This window comes from Solanum dulcamara, chromosome 4 (assembly GCF_947179165.1).
Source record: "Solanum dulcamara chromosome 4, daSolDulc1.2, whole genome shotgun sequence".
Lineage (NCBI taxonomy): Eukaryota > Viridiplantae > Streptophyta > Magnoliopsida > Solanales > Solanaceae > Solanum > Solanum dulcamara.
Window position 1 is genome coordinate 56,471,486 of NC_077240.1, and position 19,823 is coordinate 56,491,308.

The 19,823-nt window shown below is 34.4% G+C and overlaps 1 protein-coding gene across 1 annotated transcript; it reads right to left on the minus strand.

The window, feature by feature from the left end:
• Window positions 1–4,483: 4,483 nt before the first annotated feature.
• LOC129884258 (uncharacterized) lies at window positions 4,484–10,590 on the minus strand. Its single transcript, XM_055958588.1, has 2 exons — window positions 10,123–10,590; window positions 4,484–7,306 (listed from the first exon to the last, which is right to left on the minus strand). The coding sequence occupies exons 1-2, from the start codon at window positions 10,588–10,590 to the stop codon at window positions 4,484–4,486; spliced, it is 3,291 nt and encodes a 1,096-aa protein (XP_055814563.1).
• Window positions 10,591–19,823: the final 9,233 nt, after the last annotated feature.

Consider the following 19,823-nt stretch of genomic DNA (forward strand, 5'->3'; position numbering starts at 1 on the left):
CAAATACAAATATACACCAGAGGACCAGTACAAAAAAACTAGGCTCCAGAATAGCAGAGCACCTCTAATCATACGTGAGCGGAAATTCTGAGCTGGAGGATCTCTGAAATGAACGTCTGTACCTGCGGGCATGAAACGCAGGCCTCCCCGAAGAAAGGAGGTCTAGTACGATACATATACTGAGTATATAAGCATACATAACTAGGATAACAACTGAAACAGAGATGCAGGAAATCAAGTATAGTATTTAATAGGGTACTGTACCTACACCTCATAAAATAAATTCCTGTATACCAATATCACATACCATATTCGGCTCGCTCAAGGACTCAGTATTATAAATACATCATATATCATTATAGGCATATGAATATTGTTAGCACTGTGAAACGTACAGACCAATCCATATATATATCAAGCACATGCCGAGGAATGACAGCCCGATCCACATATCGTGTAATAATACGGAGAAACGATGGCCCGATCCATATATCATATAATAATGCTGAGTTACGACGGCCCAATCCGTATAATGCATAACAATGCCGAGGTATGATGGTCCAATCCATATATCACATAACAATGCATATACGTGGATGTAAAACTTGGTAACATGTCAAAAATCCCTCAGGTATCACTATAAAGCATGTTCCAGAGCCCTTAGGTATATGAGCTTACACATTCCATCACTATTCAGCCTATAGAAGGCTTGAGGGTCGTAGTTCAACTACTTTAAGACCCTTATCATTCAAGATGAGTACAAGTCATAAGTCACATTTAGAGCCTGTAAATGGAACTATCTCTAACTCATACCATACCTCGTTTCACTTACATTAAGCCATTCTAAGGAAAGGAAGAGATAGGCTTCACGTGTATTACTTTTTATCATGTAAAAGGCTTACAAGACCATAACTCAACCATCGTGGGAGTTCTATCAAGAAGTGAATAAGATTAATGAATCATGCTCGGGATTCTAAGAATAGGACTATCTCCACATTACATATGCCAACCACTTATGGCTAAGACATGCCAAAATAAGAGAAGATAAGCTTTACATACTTATGCCAAAAATATGCTGAAAGAAAGCTTCACATACCTTGTATGAACTTCTCTTCATCACATTCACATCATCGTCCTACGAACCTATTTAACATGGAATCAATACGAATATCAACTACCTTAGACTTTTCCAGCATCTTATATTACTTACAAGTATTCACAATATTCATTTCCTCGCTCACCTTCTCGACTAGATCCTTAACTAGTTAAGGCGTTAACGGAAATCGGGCAGCACCTCCCCTATAATATGCCCTATCCGAATTTCCAATTACACTCCTAATAACTACAGCCAACCAAAAACAACCTGCAGCACATGTATAATCAATTCACACTAACATAATACAACACAAACTGTAAATAACTCGCTCAAAACCACTATACCAAAATAGGGTTTCTAGTTTTCATTTTGCAAAACCTTTAACTATACGAAATGGGGGGTCGGGTGGCTACAACCAGCAGATCCCACACCTATTTTTGCATATTTTTAGGCCCTGCAACACAACACTACAACCTGCAGCACAACACCTTACTTCGACTATAATTTAACTATAGCAATTCCAATTTAGTTTATTTCGAACGTTGAGCATTTCTATGATATTTTTAAACTTTCAGCAACATACAAGGGGTGTAATACACCATATAACAACACCAAAAACTTCAAATTGAAATAAAAGACCTTACCTTTCCCAAAATTGGCAAAAACTTGCCAAAGCTATCAAAACGTGAATTCTGGACAGCCTACTGTCTTGTATTGTCGGTTAGTTTCGAAGGGGTAATTGAGGGAAACAGGAATTGTGTCCTCAATGAAAGTTATAGACATGTGTCTTAGGGTCGCATACTATTTCGAATAACCCCTACAACAATTGTTTACAAAATGATATGCCCAAAATACCAACAGCCATCCGTGTAGAATTTCTAAAACGAAATCTAGGAAGCACATCACCTATACTTCATCATCCTTTTTCGAGCAGATAAAAGCTGAAATGGGTTTTTAAGTCTAAATAAAAGTTATATCCCTATGAAATATCTTTCCAAAACATCTTTAATCACTCAAAACGAAGCTTTACACAAGGAGTTATACTAGTATTACTAAAAGTAGTCCCCTTTAAAAATGGGTTTGTTAACAAGAACAAAAACCTCCTCCTTGCCCCAACGATAAATTTTATGTTGTTAAACACCATCATATCACCGTAGGATACCTTAAATAATTCATTCATAAAAAGAAATCAGGGAACTTACCTCAAAGCCATGGCTGTCGTAGCTCATTTCTCTCTTCCTCCATGTTTCTCATTTTTTTTCTAAGTGTAAAAAGGATGGAAAATGAAGGTTTAGTCATGAGACTAAGTATATATAGCCTTCCCTAGGATGTGACATATGGCATCACCTAGGGGTGACATGTGGCAGCCCCCTAGGGTGCCACCTCACTTCATGCAATCAATCATGCGCTGCCACATGGCGGCATGGGGTCCACCCCAAGTTGCTACATCACCTACTTAAGCCTAAGTAGGTGCATCACCTACTTGTCCAAGTAGGTGCATCACCTACTTGCTCCGAGTAGGCGCGTCATTTCCTTATTTCCCTTCCGTAGGTCCATAATCTCATCTTACTTCAAGAGCCTATGCATTCCTTGCTAGTTAAGCTCGATGTATACTCAAGTAGCTTAATTACGTAGGAAATTTAAGTTGGTAGATTACGCAAGTAGATCGAGTCCTACGACTCAATACTTGGCCTCCAACTCTTTCTGAATTCTTATAACCCTATTTCCAATCTTCCCTATTATGGGGTATCTCATTCTCCCTCCCTTAGAGTTATTTGATAGCGTGGTAGACAATCTAAGTCATGTGGCAACTTTTAAAAAGCTTAAGAAAGTGTTCCGAAGTACTAAAGTATGGGGCATAACAGATGACTCTTGCATTGAAACAGGGGAGGCTATCTTGCCAGGACATACTCCAAAGATAACTCAAATCAATTCAACTGGGCTATGTGGATCCATTATCTAGGTCATGAAGGCAACTTACATGGGCAACAATGTTTGGGACTTTAGGTTGCTACTAGGATTCCCTTGGATAACCAACTGTATTATCCAACTAAATCCCAACTAGAAGTCTTCTCAGTGCTTAGTCAATATCCTAACAGAAACTCATAAAACATGCTCATAACATAGTAGGAAAAGATAGTAATTGTCTATCAATCCATCTTTAAAACATTTAGGAATAGCTCGTCTAACTTGGTGATTCATAAGAATCTATAACTTTGGTGAGAATTGTCCTTGTCACCATCTTTAAACATCTAATGATCTTAACACTAATCATTATCTCAAAACATCTAATGATCTTAACTCTGATCATTATCTCAACTTTAACTTCAAAAATTATAATCTAAGTTGTAACTCTTTGAAAACTATCTTTATAAATCATTTAACTCATAAGTAACTCATAAAAATCATCTTTTTTTTCTTTTCTTTTTTTTTTCATTTGTAAAAGAGGTAAATATAATAGTTTTGGGTACCATTTACCCTACACACACTTTCCCTTTTGAGCCCTAATTAATGTGTTCTTCTTCTTCTTCGATCTTCTTTGCCATTCTTGCTGTTCTTGTGAAGATGATGAAGAGGCCAAAATATGTTGCTATGATGGTTTCCTTCTGATTCACACCAGCTTGTTTGCTCTGTATGTGTGTTTGTTGCCTTGAATAGTCAGTAGATGACCATTTTCGTCTTCTTCTTCGATCTTCTTTGCCATTCTTGCTGTTCTTGTGAAGATGATGAAGAGGCCAAAATATGTTGCTATGATGGTTTCCTTCTGATTCACACCAGCTTGTTTGCTCTGTATGTGTGTTTGTTGCCTTGAATAATTTGTGCTCTTCTCCTCTTAGTGTTGAAGATGATGAGGAGACCATTTGATTTGATGGATTCTTTCTGATTCACATCCGATTGCTCTGCATGTGTGTTTGTTGTCTCGAATTTTATTTTGAAGGTGGAACTTTCCTTGTCTTCTTTCTTTTTCTGTCTTTGTGCTCTTCTCCCCTTATTGTTGAAGATGATGAAGAAACTCAGTGTGGTTTCCTCTGATTCTCATTTGGTATAATTTGTTTTTGGTGTGTATTGTACTCCTCTGTTGATCTTGTTGCTTTTGTGTGTTTTCTGAAAGTTGTGAGATTTGTGATATGCCTTATTTGCCTTTGATTCAACTAAGTGTAGTTTATAGACCTGCAAAATGAACAAACAATTAGTAAAGATATCAAACTCATTCTCCTTTTCTGTGTCTCCAGTTTCCCATTTCCTTTTTCCTCCCTTTCCTTCAACATTTCTTAATTCTTAGATACGGAATTTGACTCTTATCACTATTTAGGATTCTTCTCATCTGTACATTCAACTCCTCAAACAAATAAGCCTGTAGGGGACCCTCATCTATGGCATAATTTGCTAAAGCATCTGCCAGTTTATTTGCTTCCCTTTCAAAATTCTTTGAATAGCTTGGGAATCTGTCTGGAAAATGATGTTATTTAGTCCCTGTTGTTTACAGTACTTCAAGGCTTCCAAAAGAGCCACAATTTCTGCTTCTATACTGGTGGCATAGCCAATTTCCTCACTCTTAGCATATATTAAGTTCCCTTCTGCATCTCTCACACAGTAACCATATGCACTTCTCCCTGGGTTGCCTCTGGATGCACCATCTGTGTTGCAAGCATACCAGCCATGTGGAGGTAGATTCCATCTAACTTTTGTTACCTTCACTCTTGCCTTGCCTCCCTCTAGCATTTGGATCAGATTTGTCCATCCAGGGGGGATAGTTCTAATTGAGGGATTTCTATATTGTACTAGTCTTTGGATAGAAACTATGACTAGATATATAACTGAACTATTAATCTTTCTATGTCCATGCTGGATACCATTCCTTCTCTTCCAAAGTTCCCACATTATAATTGATGGCACTGCAGCATAAACCTGTTTCAGTCTGTTAGTAACTGGTGTCATCCACCATTTCAAAATTAGCTGTTGCAGTTGTACCCCCTCCATCCTTATTCCTGCAGCCTTACAGAAAAAGGACCAAGTTCTTTTAGCTGTCTCAGATGTTAAGAAAATATGATGTATAGTCTCTTCTCTAGGATTTATACAACACCAACACTTTGACACCAGAATAAAGTTCATCTTCTTTAAAACATCATCTGTAGGAATTTTGTATTTCCAGCATCTCCACATGAAGAAGGAAATTTTAAAAGGCATACCCTTTATCCACATAAACCTGTAAATGTCCAGTTTTGGTCCCCTTTGCCTAATAAAATCCCAAGTTGATTTAATAGTAAATTCTCCACTTGTGTCTAGAATCCACCATGGTCTATCAAAGTCTCTTTCTTCCTTGGGTATGGTTATATTGTCTATTATATGATCAACAATATCTTTAGCAAGTACTTCCCTAAGTTTTTCTCTATTCCACCTCCCCTGCACTATCATTTCATTAACATTTTGAATACTTGCATCATAAGTATTCCCTGGATTTATATAATATAAAGCTCCCAATCCAGTCCAATTGTCTAGCCAGAAAAGTGAATCTCCTTTCCTCACTTGCCACCAGATTTGGTGTTCTATTAGGTCCCTGGCTTCTAGCATTCTTTTCCAAGTCTGTGACCCCTGTTTCCATTGCACCACTGTAGCATGCTCTTTCTTACAATATTTGTTGGTCATAAAATCTCTCCACAGGGAAGGTTTTGTCCTAAAGTTCCACCATAGCTTACAAAACAGTGCTAATGCCACATCATGTAATGATCTAACACCTAGGCCTCCTTCTGTAGTAGGAACACACATCTTATTCCAAGACACCCAGTGTCTACTTCTGCCCCCAATTGTATTGCTCCAGAAGAACTGAGCAAACATTTTGTGAATTTGTCTGATGATTCCAATAGGAGGGTTAACAGCTGATAGCATGTGTATTGGCATGCTTTGAAGTACATGTTTAATAAGTATTGCCCTTCCTCCAAAAGATAACATTTTACCCTTCCATCCTTGTAATCTATTCATGATCTTAAGAGTCAAAGTATTAAAGAATTCCTTCTTTCTCCTACAATGATAGATAGGGCATCCCAAATACATAAAAGGAAATTCTCTTCTATTCATGCCAGTGACAATCTCCACTATTATACTGATGTCTCCTGCTACTTTATTATGCATATAAACAGCACTTTTGTTCATATTAATCTTTTGGCCAGAAGTCTGCTCATATTTTCTCAAAATCCTCATTATTCTTTGCAAAGAGACCATATCTGCTGAAGTAAACATGATCATGTCATCAGCATATGCAAGATGATTTATTTTTGGACTCCATTTAGGCATGCCAAAACCTTTAACTTGCATATCATGATGAAGTGCATTTAAGCTCCTTGTTAAGACCTCTGCTGCTAGTATGAATAAAGTAGGGGATAGAGGGTCCCCTTGCTTTACTCCTCTAGTAGATTGGAAGAATCCTTGTTGTTGCCCATTAACCAAAACAGAGTACCAATTATTGCTAACAATTCTATAGACCATGTCTATGCTCTTCTCTGAAAATCCCATGTGTCTGAGTACCTTAGTTAAGAACAACCAAGATATCCTGTCATATGCTTTTTTCATATCCAGCTTTATAATAACATTTGCTTCTTTTGTTCTTAGCCTTATATCATATACTATTTCTTGAGTCAATAGTATGTTCTCCACAATACTTCTATTTTTGACAAAACCAGCTTGATTGGGAGATATAATATTAGGTACTTTGGCAACCAATCTCTCATGTAACAGTCTCAAAAAAAATTTGTTCACAAAATTGCTCAAACTAATTGGTCTCATATCAGAGAAGGTATTAACCATATCTTTCTTTGGTATTAAGACCAAATTAGTATGGGTGACAAACCTGGGTAATTCTGCACCACAGAAGAAAGCCTTCATCATATTGGTGACATCCTGTCTAATGATATCCCAGCAGGTTTGATAAAACACCCCAGTAAAACCATCAGGTCCTCCAGCACTGTCACTATTTAGTTGGAAAACCACTCTCTTCACTTCCTCTTCAGTTGGTTCTGCTTCAAACATCACATTGTCCTCCTCAAAGATCATTCTGGGTAAGTGATTCAGAATTTCATAGTCCTTAGGATCTTCTTCTTTTGTGAACTGAGCAGTGTAGTATTTGATGGCTTCAGCACTTATTCCCCCTTCTTCTTCTATCCAATTCCCATCTTCTCCTTGAATTCTTCTGATTTGCATTCTTTTCCTTCTTCCCTGTACATGAGGAAAGGAGATTCACTTTTCTGGCTAGACAATTGGACATCTATGATTCAACTTGAATTGCATATAAAGATCATTGATAACATCTAAAAACAAAATCAACTCAGCTCAATGTAATTCATCAAAACTAGGGTTCATAACCAATTATAAATTAAATGAAAACTTGAGAAATATTTGGGATTTCATGGGTGAAAAGGGCCCATGAATCAATTCCCACATACCTTGCTTAAATTCACTAGGAATTGAAGAAAAACCTTGAAGAAACCTGGAAGCCCTAGCTTGGAGATTGGAGAGAAACCTTGAGAGACCTTGTGAGTTCTTTCCTTGAAAATTTTAAGAGAATGAATTGAATAGGAGGGGATTTTGAACAATAGAGTATTTATAGACTTTGAACTTGGTCATAAAAGTGTCTAGGTTTATTGAACCAAACTTTGAAGAGTATTTTTGCAACAATTTCAATAGTTTAAGGGTATTTTAGGCCCTTCTCTATTTTTTAAATAATCACCCTATATAATCTTCATGTAATATTAAATTTTATTCTTTTCAAATTCTTCATTTAATATAAAATTATTTTTTTATTCTAAATTTCTAAATAACATAAATTACAAGCAAATATTATATATTATATATATTAATGGACAATTCAAATAAAAGTGAAATAATTGATAAAATACAATTACATAACAAATTTTAGCATCATAAAATTTATTTTAAATTTTACATACGTACTCAGCTTTCAAAATTATTTAATTGTTCCCATAAATACTTTATTAATGCATTACGGAGTACAAAATGAGAATTTTTGTTCTTAATTTTTTTATGTCTAGAAAAAATTATTTAAATTAACAATTTCATCTTGTATCCAATTATTTTGTGTACTAATTTACTTCCCTTATTCCATTTTGATCTATTACATTAAGTATTTTCATGTTCATTAAAAATTGTAGTTTAATAATTTATTCCTATAACATAAAGTAGATTGTTTGAATTATCATGCAAGTTTTGTGCAGTCTTCATAGTAAAAAATAATTTGAATTTTAAATTACATATTTAAAGTGATGGAAATTAAAAAATAAATAAAAAATTGTTAATTCGGAATGGAAGTAGTATAATTCAATAATATGTTTTGAGATGTTATATGATATTAGAAAATAACTATAAATATAAAAGACTCAATTAATGATCTTATATAAAAAAAATACTAAATAATCAAAAAATAAAATAGAGACTATGAATAGCAATTCTTCAAATTTATAGAATTAATATTTATTTCTATATAAATAAAGAGAAGAATAGAAATGCTATTCTCTATTTTACTTTCTAGATAGAAAATAAAAAATAAAATAAAGAAAGATTGGAAGCCTTTTCTCTATTTTAGTTTTCAAATATAGAGAATCCAGGAATGTTCTTAGCAGCGAAGGAAAAAGAAAAAAGGAAAATTTGAACGTCATGTCAGGCCTTCTCCCTGTTTTGACAACTCAATATTTTGTGGTCAGAACTTGGTAAACTTTACTGCGCAAGCAAGTGTCTGTTTTTCTCAATCTTCGTGTAAAAAGTGATTTATTTAACAATTAAAATAAAAAATACAATTCCCTTTTTGAAATTTCAATTCAGAATCTTACATTTGATAATGAAACAAATGCATGGCATGTTGGTGGAAACGCCTACCTACCTCATTCTAGTAAGTGGAGCTGTTCATAATTTTAGAGGCTGACAGATTTGACCAACAAATTTCTCTCTTGGAATTAGCATTTAGTTAGCGGCTGAATTCTTTACAAAACTATTTGCTTAACAATGATATGTTGCATGTCTGCCTCCTCCTCCTCTTAGCTTGCATTCATTTCCCTACTTTGTTCTCACTCACTTTAATTAAGGGGCTAGTTTGCTTGGCCCACAAATTAGAGCAAAAATCAATGGTAGTTTTATTCCCCACTCCCCTTATACTCTCCTATTATTAACTTGAAATATTTTTGGATAAATAGTTTTATGTTTAATTTTATTTGTTTATTATTTTAAAAATAATTTTAATTTTTATTTATATTTTAAAATAGAAAAAAAAAGAACTTTTTTTCCATATTTTACACTATTAATAACTTTCTCCAAATTATTTTCAATACCTAATATTAAATATTAATTAATAGAAATCGTGTGGTAAAATAGTCATATCAATTTATTATTTTAATGAGCGTGTAAAGTTCAATTATGACAATTAAAAATGAATGGATGAAGTAGTAAATAAAATAATATTTTTACTATATTACACTTTCAATAGAATAAATTTAATGTTTTTAAAAATACATTAAAGAATGACTATAATTAATAATAAAAATAAATTAAGATGAAATGACAAGTTATCTTTTTGATTTTTCAAACTGAACAAGTAATTATAACGATCAAAAAAAGTGCACGGAGGAAGTATAATGCAAAAATAATTGAAATATATGTAAATTGCTTGCTTAATTGTTTTGTGCATATATTCTTTAGAATTAATATATTAATTCATTCCATTAAAATGAAGATGAAGAAAAAATTAGTTTGAATTCAGGTGTTTTACTCTTGTTTATTTAATTGCAATATAATTAAGTTACTTCATACTGATATCTACTTTAACCAAACATACTATTGTAAGGAAAAAATAAGTCCATATCGATAGTCCCTTTCAAATACCGCAATATGTGTTTGATTCCATTTCAATGCCTCCTAATAGGAGCAGAACTATATTTTGCTAACAAATTATTCAAAAAGGATATATCGGGCCTTATAGTGTTAGCAAGATACATTAGTGCACCAATTGCACTAAGATATGGTACTTCAGGACCAAGAAGTTCATCATTCTTTTCTTGAGGTCGGAATGGATCCTTATTCATATCAAGTGATCGAACAACCATCGAATTGCTTAATGGATGTGCTTCATTCATATAAAATCTTTTCAACACTATTTTTGTGTAGGCAGATTGATGGACAAAAATACCATTTGTCAAATGCTCAGTTTGCAAACCAAGACATAATTTTGTCTTTCCAAGATCTTTCATCTCAAACTCATTCTTTAAATAAGCAATTGCCTTTTGAAGCTCTATTGGAGTTTCAATGAGATTTATGTCATCAACATAAACAACAAGTACAACAAACTCTGATGTTGTTTTCTTAATAAAAATGCATGGGCAAATCGCATCATTTATATAACCTTTCTTAGATAAATACTCACTAAGACGTTTATACAACATGCGTCTAGATTGCTTTAAGCCATACAATGATCTTTGCAATCTAATTGAATACATTTTCTAAGACTTTGAACTATATGCTTTTGGCATCTTAAATCCTTCGAGAATTTTCATGTATATCTCATTATCAAGTGATCCATAAAGATAGACGGTAACCACATCCATCAGATGCATATCAAGTCTCTCGTGGACCGTGAAACTAATGAGATAAAGCAATGTTATTGCATCCATAACTGGTGAGTATTGTTATAAATAATTTTATGAATGCCCATTATATCATTTTCATGCCTATAAAAGGCATTGTTATTTAGATGGAAAAAACACACAAAAACTAAGGAATACAAAGTTTCCTCTTTCTTTTCTCTCTACTCTTTCTCTTCTTTCTTGGTTTTCTCTTGTGATACTAATTCGATTTTAGTATTTAGTTTTTACCTTATAACACGTTATCAGCACGAGACTCTACCGTCTCAAAGTTTGAAGGCTAAAATTGAAGGCGAATGTATTATAATTTTCATTCTATTTATTATGACTAATCTGACTAAACTTGAGTTTGCTGCCCTTCAAAGTTCGGGCAAGAACTATCTTTCATGGGTACTATATGCTGAAATTTATTTAGATGCAATGGGTCTCGGAGATACCATTAAATTTGAAAATAAAGCATCAAAATAAGACTGTGCTAAAGAAATGATATTCTTACATCATCATATTGACGAAATTTTAAAAATTGAATATCTCACATTCAAGGATCCACTCATTCTGTGAAATAACTTGAAAGAAAGATATGACCACTTGAAAATGGTCATACATCCAAAGGCACGATATGATTGGATGCATTTAAGGCTACAAGACTTTAAGTCTATTCATGAATACAATCCTGTCATGTTCAGAATTACTTCTCAATTGAAACTATGGAGATACGGTTAGTGATATTGATATGATAAAAAAAATGTTCTCCACATTTCATGCCTCGAATGTGCTCCTACACCAGCAATATCGAGAGAAAGGTTTCAAAAGGTATTCTGAACTGATTTCTCATCTTCTTGTGGCTAAACAAAATAATGATTTGTTAATGAAAAATTACGAGAATCGGCCTACTGGATCTACACCACTTTCTGAAGTGAATGAGGTGTACTCCCACCACACTAGACGTGAAAGAGGTTGTGGTCCTAGTCGTGGAGGTGAACGTGGTCGTGACCGTAATTATGACCAAGATAAAATTCTTTTTCTGGTGTTAATTATGCACCAAAGAAAAATTAATATAAAAAGGAAAAAGAAAAAGATGAGAAATATAAAACAGTTAGAACAAACTATTTTCGATGAGGCGGAAGGAGTCACTATGAACGTGATTGTCGTACTCCCAAACATTTGGTTGAACTTTATCAGGCATCACTAAGAAAGAAGGATAAAAATCCTGAAGCTAATTTTATGACCGAAAATCATGATCTTGGATGTGGCAGATTTCTTTGCCCACTCTAAAGGAAAGATAGATCATTTGATTGGTGATAATTCTGTGAATATGGGAGAATTTAATAATCATGTTTAATATTTGTTAATGGTAATATTATTAATGTTTGTTGTTTTTGTACTGTTGAGAAATAAATTATATAAATGTTTGTTCTTGTCCACATATATTAAAATTTACATATATATATTAAATAAATATTTGTTCATGCATTACTCCGAACTTGTCTTTTAGTAATAGACATAAAATAATGCTAAAGATAGCAATCTACAAATTTTCACTAATACACTAATAGATTTTTTTTATAATGAAAATTTCTTTATGATAATGGAAATATTTTTTTATGATAATGGAAATTTCTTTATAATAATGGAATAATTTATTTATTTTTTGATAATGGAAAATTATTTTGATAAAATTTGTCCCCTCAACTTTATTAAAATCTTTTAATAAGATTTGTCCACTCATTTTATTTATCACTTTATTGATAAATTTTGTCTCCCCTCCACTTTATTTATTATTTTTTTGATAAGATTTACTTACTTCACTTTTTTTTATACATGAATTAGCAAAGTGTGGTATTGATTTGTTGCTACTAATTTATCTATTATTTGTTTTATTTGATTCTCTTTATTACAATAAAAGGGAGTAATGTTTTTATATATAATATTGCGATGAAAAATTAATCAAGACTTTAAGTTTGTTATGATGACTTAAAAAAATATTATATCCACATAAATAATTATCATCATTTATATATATTATTATATTATATAGCTTTTACTTTGAAATAAATTATATAAATAAAGTATTAATAAAAATTTATTTCATTCTTTTTGAAGATATGGATAATTTTCAAAGCAATTATGAAGATATTTGCTTGATTGATTCTGGAACAATGCATACGATATTCAAAAATGAGAAATATTTTTCTCATTTAAATATGGACAGTATAAATGTCACTATGATTTCTGGTAGTGCTAATTTGATAGAGGGGTTCGGAAAAGCTATTATAATTTTGCCAGGGGAACTAAACTTATAATAAATAATGTTATGTTTTCTCATCAGTCTCGGAAAAACTTGTTGAGTTTTAAAGATATCCGTGAAAATAATTATTATATCAAGACAATTGATGAAATGGATCTTGAATATCTGGGTATAATCAAAAATGTCTCCGGATAGACATGTGTTATAGAAAAATTTCCGGCCTTATCTTCTGAATTGTATTGGACAAAGATTAGTGCAATTGAGGCACATTCTATAGTAAATCAGAAGTTTACTAATTCCAATATTTTTGTACTTTGGCACGATCGTTTGGGACATCCTGGATCTATAATGATAAGACGAATTATAGAAAATTTAAATGGGCACCCATTAAAGAACCTAAAGATTCTTTCAAATGGTGAATTTTCAAGGCAAGTTAATTGTGAGACCATCACCAACAAAAATTGCAATTGAGTCCCCTGCATTCTTGGAATGTATACATGGAGATATTTGTGGACCTATTCACCCACCTATTGGATCGTTTAGATACTTTATGGTCCTAATAGATGCTTCTTCTAGATGGTCTCATGTGTTCCTATTGTCATCCCGTAACTTGGAATTTACAAAATTGTAGGCACAAATTATACGATTACGGGCATATTTTTCCGATAATCAGATTAGAACAATTCGCATTGATAATGCTGCAGAGTTTTAAGCCCAAGCATTTAATGATTATTGCTTATCGATTAGGATAAGAGTAGAACATTCTATATATCATGTTCACACTCAAAATGGTCTTGTTGAGTCATTAATTAAACGGATGCAGTTGATAGCAAGACCACTGCTTATGAAAATTAGGTTGCCCACTTCTGTGTGAGGTCATGCAATTTTGCATGCTACAATACTTATTCATCTCAGACCGACTAATTATCATAAGTTTTCTCCATTACAATTAATTTTGGGTCAAGAATCTAATATATCACATTTAAGAATTTTGATTGTGCTGTATATATGCCTATAGAACCACCACATCGCACTAAAATGGGGCCCCAAAGAAGGCTAGGAATATATGTTGGATTTGAATCGCCCTCCATTATTCACTACCTTTAACCATTAAATGAAAATATGTTTACTGCTCGATTTGCAGATTGTCGGTTTAATGAGACACTTTTCCCAAAATTAGGGGGAGAAAATAGTGAAAGCAAAGAAATTTTATGAAAAAATCCATAATTGTCTCATGTTGATCCACATACTTCTATTTGTGAGAAAGAAGTGCAAAGGATTGTTCACTTGTAGAAAAAAATCAAATGTCAGACGCATTTACATATTTGAAAAGGATTACTAAATCACATATTCCTGCAGAGAATGTCACAATTTGGATTGGTGTTCCTGTAGGACTATCTACTAGTGTCATAGCTAATGAGTCAAAAGCACGTTTGAAGTGTGGTAGACCATTAGGTTCTAAGGATCAAAATCCTAGAAAAAGAAAATGTAACATCCCACAAAATGCTCATAAGTGCCTTAAGAATGCCTTAAAAATAGGCCACTCACGTAACACGTTATCCTTAATCTTTTTAGGAAATCCGAGGTCGTAATATCGATCAAGGGGTCAAAACCTATAGAAAAATGGTCTCAGTGGATTTTTAGGACCCATATATCGGAAGATGGATTTTTGAGAAAATCCATAAAATAGTAGGTTCGAATCGCGGACCTGGGACAGTTTTTTCGGCTGAATTAATCGCGACAGGTCCGCATCGCGAATCTGGGAGGATTTTCTAGCAGAGTTGAGTTTTTTAAGGGCATTTTAGACCTTTTTCAAACTATTAGTTAATGAACTAGATAATTTTAGGACTTAATTCAACTCTATAAATTAACCTAAACCTCTAATTTTATTCATTCTTCTACAAATCATCTATCAAATATTTCTCTCTCTACAAAAAGGCTCTCGAGGCTTTTCATTGAAGACTTCAAGTAAATTCACTCAAGCTCTCCATCAAAACTCTCAAGTTCTTCCAAATTAATTGGTGTTCTCACTCAAGGTATGTGGGTATTGATTCATGGATCCTTTCATCCATGAAGCCCAATCAATTTCTCAAGATTTTCTATCAAACTAAAGTATGGTATTTTATGGGTTTTATGATCTCTATTCTTATTGCATGAATTATGATTTAAAGTATGATCATGAGTCTATTTTGATATAAATTGATGGTTATTACATTGAAATTGAAGAGTTTTCTATGAATTCTCCTATTTTAATCTCTAGGGTTCATGTTGTAAATTATGAGTATTTTGAATTATATTTTCAAAGGATATTATTTATATGAATTGTGTATGGGATGATATAAAGTTTATGATCATGCATATTTTCAAGTGAATTACATGATTTTCAAAGTCAGTTGATTACACAATTGAGTTTTACTCTAAGTTCAAGGTATGAGTTTCATGCAAGTTATGAAGTAAGGTGACTTAGGGCCCTATGTGGTGACCTAAGGCCTAACGATATGAATTATGCAAATATGGTTGTAATGATGAAAGGACAATTCTCACATTACAAGTATGTTATGAAAATGAGCTACTCTATGATTTCAAACCTATGATCATGACTATGATATATGAAATTATGATCTTATGTTATGTATGTATTCCGTAGAATTTGACTTAGCATCGAGTGGACTTGAGGTGGGGGACCTATCAAAATTCTTAGTAGCAGCCTCATGTCCTATAAACTACGTGCCACCATAGGTTGCCTTTATGGCCTACCTAGTGGATCCACAAATAGCACATGTTCATGATCAGGTGTCTACCTTGGCAAAGTAGCCTCCTCCTTATCGATGTGGTTATCATCGAATTCCATGTTATAGCTCGCATGGTCTCATTTTCGGTTATGGTTCCTATCCCACATATGTATGATTTCTTAAGTATGTTATAATTTTGAATTTATGCCTTTAAAAGCATTGGTCAATATGATTTTTCTCATGACTCTACGTATTTCATCTTATCATGTGATTTACTTGACCTTTCCATTCCATGATTTACGTTGCAAGTTACGCCCTCATACTTAATACGTTCCAATGTACTAATACAGACTTTTCGCCTATATTGTCTCATAATATAGAGGTTGAGGTTGAAGATTTTAATCATCCACATAACTAGTAGGTGTTCTCCATCCGACGGTGTTGTGGTGAGTCCTCATTGACCGGGAACTAGTTTCAAGTTACTTACTGCTTTCTTTTCGAAAGACTTTTATTTGCATTGAATGTTGAGGGTGAGCTAAGGACATGTCTTAGCCCCCGCATATACTCATCTTTAGAGGCATCTAGTTGGACATATGTTTGATTATATGTTGTCATAAGACATTTTCAGATTTATATTCATCTTTTAGACTCTCCTATGATGTTTCTACTTTTATATTTCACCTTAGGTATGCTTATGATATGTACAGGAGGCTTGGTTAGAGCCCTTCTAGGTTTTGATCGTCATGTTACGACTAGGCCCTAGATCGGATTGTGACAAACTTGGTATCAGAGCACAAGGTTTTCAAGTATCCTAGGGTGTCCAACATACCTTTTCAAGTAGAGTCTTATTCATGGGTGTGAAGCGCGCCACACTTATGTGTAGGAGGCTATGAGGCATCTTAGGAAATTCTCACTTCTTTTATGATCCATGTCGTGCGATAGAGTGGTACTCTAAGACCTTCCCTCCTAACGATTGTTCTTTGTGATTTTTCAGAACATGCCTCCGAGAAGACAAATCCCTCAAGCTAATAGTCCTCTTCCCGATTAAGTAACTAATGAGGAGTTTTAGACCGCTATCACTATGCTATCTTGTATAGTGGCCAACCAAGTAGTAATGGCTCATCCAAATGTGATCACACCGGCTTCAAGAGTTAGAGACTTCACAAGGATGAACCCTCCCGAATTCCATAGTTTGAAATAAGATGAGGATCCCCAAGACTTTGTTTATGAGGTATATAAGATTATGGATATTATGGGGATGTCTTCAGAAAAAAATGCGGCCTATCAACTTAGGAGTGTCGCTCGAGTGCGGTTTGACTAATAGAAGGCCGAAAGGGTTGAAAGAGGCCCTCTAGGTTGGGAGGATTTCAAAGTTGCTTTTCTTGACTGGTTCTTTCCCTTAGATTTGAGGGAGGCGAAGGTGATAGAATTTATCAACTTGAAGCAAGGGAGCATGAATGTGAGGGAGTATGCCCTCAACTTCATGAAGTTGTCCAAGTATGCTCCAACTTTGGTGTCTGACTCTCGAGCCCAAATGAGTAAGTTTATATCAGGGGTTTCAGATTTGGTTGTTCAAGAATGTAAGACGGCCATGTTAATAAAGGAAATGGATATCTCTAGACTAATGACTCATGCCGAGAAAATTGAAGAGGAAAGCTTAAGGAGGTTCCTAGGATAACTAAGAAGGCTCGGATTGAGAATGGATCATCTGTTGATGATATTTCAGTGCCTAAGTATCACAAGGATAGGGTGCCTAACCCTAGATATCAAGGTGACAATTATAGCGGTCAAGATTTTCTCGCATGCCAAAAGTGTGGAAGGTACCATCTAGGAGATTGTCATGCTGGTTCGGGTGTATGTTTTGGTTGTGGTGCGAAGGATCACAAGTTAAGGAATTGTCCAAGGGTTGATAAGAATGATAAGGATAGTCGTCGGCGATCTCAGCCCTACTCCTATATGGTTCCCCAAACTTAGTGTGGTGCTTCATTCGGTAAGTGTGAATTCCCTTTTTGAAATAATAATGATTAGGGTGGAATGGTTGCAGGCACCTTTTTGCTTCAATAGATTTTTGAACTCATTGAGTAAAGTTTTAATTCCTAAGTAAGTCTATTCTAGAATCGAAGGGTCATGATTCAGTAGTTAAAGGGTATATTATCTCTTGTCTTAAGGCCCAAAAGTTGATTCCAGGGCTTGTATTTAGTATATTGTGTTGGTTAGGAATATCAACTCTAGAAGTCCTTTTCTTGAGTCGGTTTCCGAAGCTAATGAGTCTTATAACATGAGTGTGCATTCTCGTCTAGATAAGGACAATGTGTGGTCATTGTACTTAGTTGGATATTTATAGGGAGCGTGGATCATGTTAATGAATGGAAGAGGGAGTCGTAAAGAATGTCCATCGGTTGGCTAGAGTGAGGGTGAAATTGAGTGGTTCCGATTATGGTGGTGCAAATTAGATCCAAATTATCTTTGGTAGTAGATGTTAAGTCAAACAATACCTTGACCCGTCATTGGCATAAGTGAAGGAATTGGTGGGGAAATATGAGAGTAGAAGCCTTTCCCCAAGGGGGAGATAGAGTACCTAGTTACCAAGGTCGATTATGTGTTTTGAGATTGATGATATTAGATGAGTCATGATAGGTAGAGAATGAGTAGATGTTCTGTATTATGATAATTGTGGTATGCTTGGCATATTTAAGGTTATAGACTTGGAGGAAGAGCTAGATGAGACCTTTTTGTGTGCAATGGATAGGTAAGAATATATTGATGTAACCTTTTATAGGAGTGAGTACCAATGAGGATATAGAGATGCTAAGATATACACAAAAATTGTTAAGTGATGTTGACTTCAAGGGAGCCATAAAATGGTTAGAATGGTAGGCTCAAATGTATGGTTGTAGGTATGTGAGTGATTGTAGTAGGCTATTGATGACTTCTCATTAAGTGTTTCAAATAAGTGTATTAAAATGACTATAGAACTATGCTTAAATGTAGTGTTGATGGTATATGGGTGAATGTATGATGTATTATGTATTTCTTTATTAGGTCTCGAGATTTGTTGAATATGGTAGTAAGGGATAGTACTTTTAAGATGAGCATATGCCACTGATTGAGTTTGCCTACAATAATAGTTACCACTTTAGCACCCAAATGGCCTCTTTTGAAGCCTTGTAGGGGAGAATATGTAGGTCTCCGGTGGGGTGGTTTGAAGTGGGTGAGATGGCATTGATTGGTCTAGATTTAGTAGTTGATGCAATGGAAAAAGTAAGGCTCATAAGAGAGAGATTAAAAATGGCTCAAAGTCGTCAAAAGTCCTATTCGGACACTAGGAGGAGAGAGCTTGGATTTGATGAGGGTGATATGGTGTATTTGAAGATTTCACCTATGAAAGGGGTAATGCAATTTGGCAAGAAAGGGAAGTTGAATCCTAGATATATAGGACCCTATAGGATATTGAAGCGTATTGGTAAAGTAGCATGCGAGTTAGACTTACCACTTGAGATGGCTTTGGTTCATCCGGTGTTTCATGTGTTAATGTGAGGAAGTTTGTGGGTGATCCAAACTCTATTATGCCAATGGGGAATGTAAGTATTGAACAAAAATTTGACATATGAGGAGATTCCGATTAAGATCTTAGACCATCAAGTAAAGAGGTTGGGAAATAAATACATTGCATCCGTCGAAGTCTTATGGGGGAACCAACAAGTAGAGAGTGCTAGTGGGAGGCGAAATCGAACATGATAAAGCGTTATCCATGTCTCTTTCCTTTCACTCGAGCCTAAAGGTACTAAGTTGTTCATGATCAAATCGATTGAACTCCCACGTTTCAGTTTCATATGTTATTCATATGTATGCATAATTAATAAAAATAATTTTCACAAAGACTTTGTTTTATGTTAAGTATGAAGTTTACATGTTCTATGCATTTTTCAAAGTGTCTTCATGTCCATATCGGGTTTCTAACGGTAACATTGTGAAGGCTGCCGAAACGGCTATCATCTTCCACTACTCAATAACGGCTAATCAACTTCCAATGGTAACATTGTGAAGGCTGTCGGAATGGCTTCACCGCCGCTGGTAGAGCTCCCCATGCCACCGGACCGCAATATGAA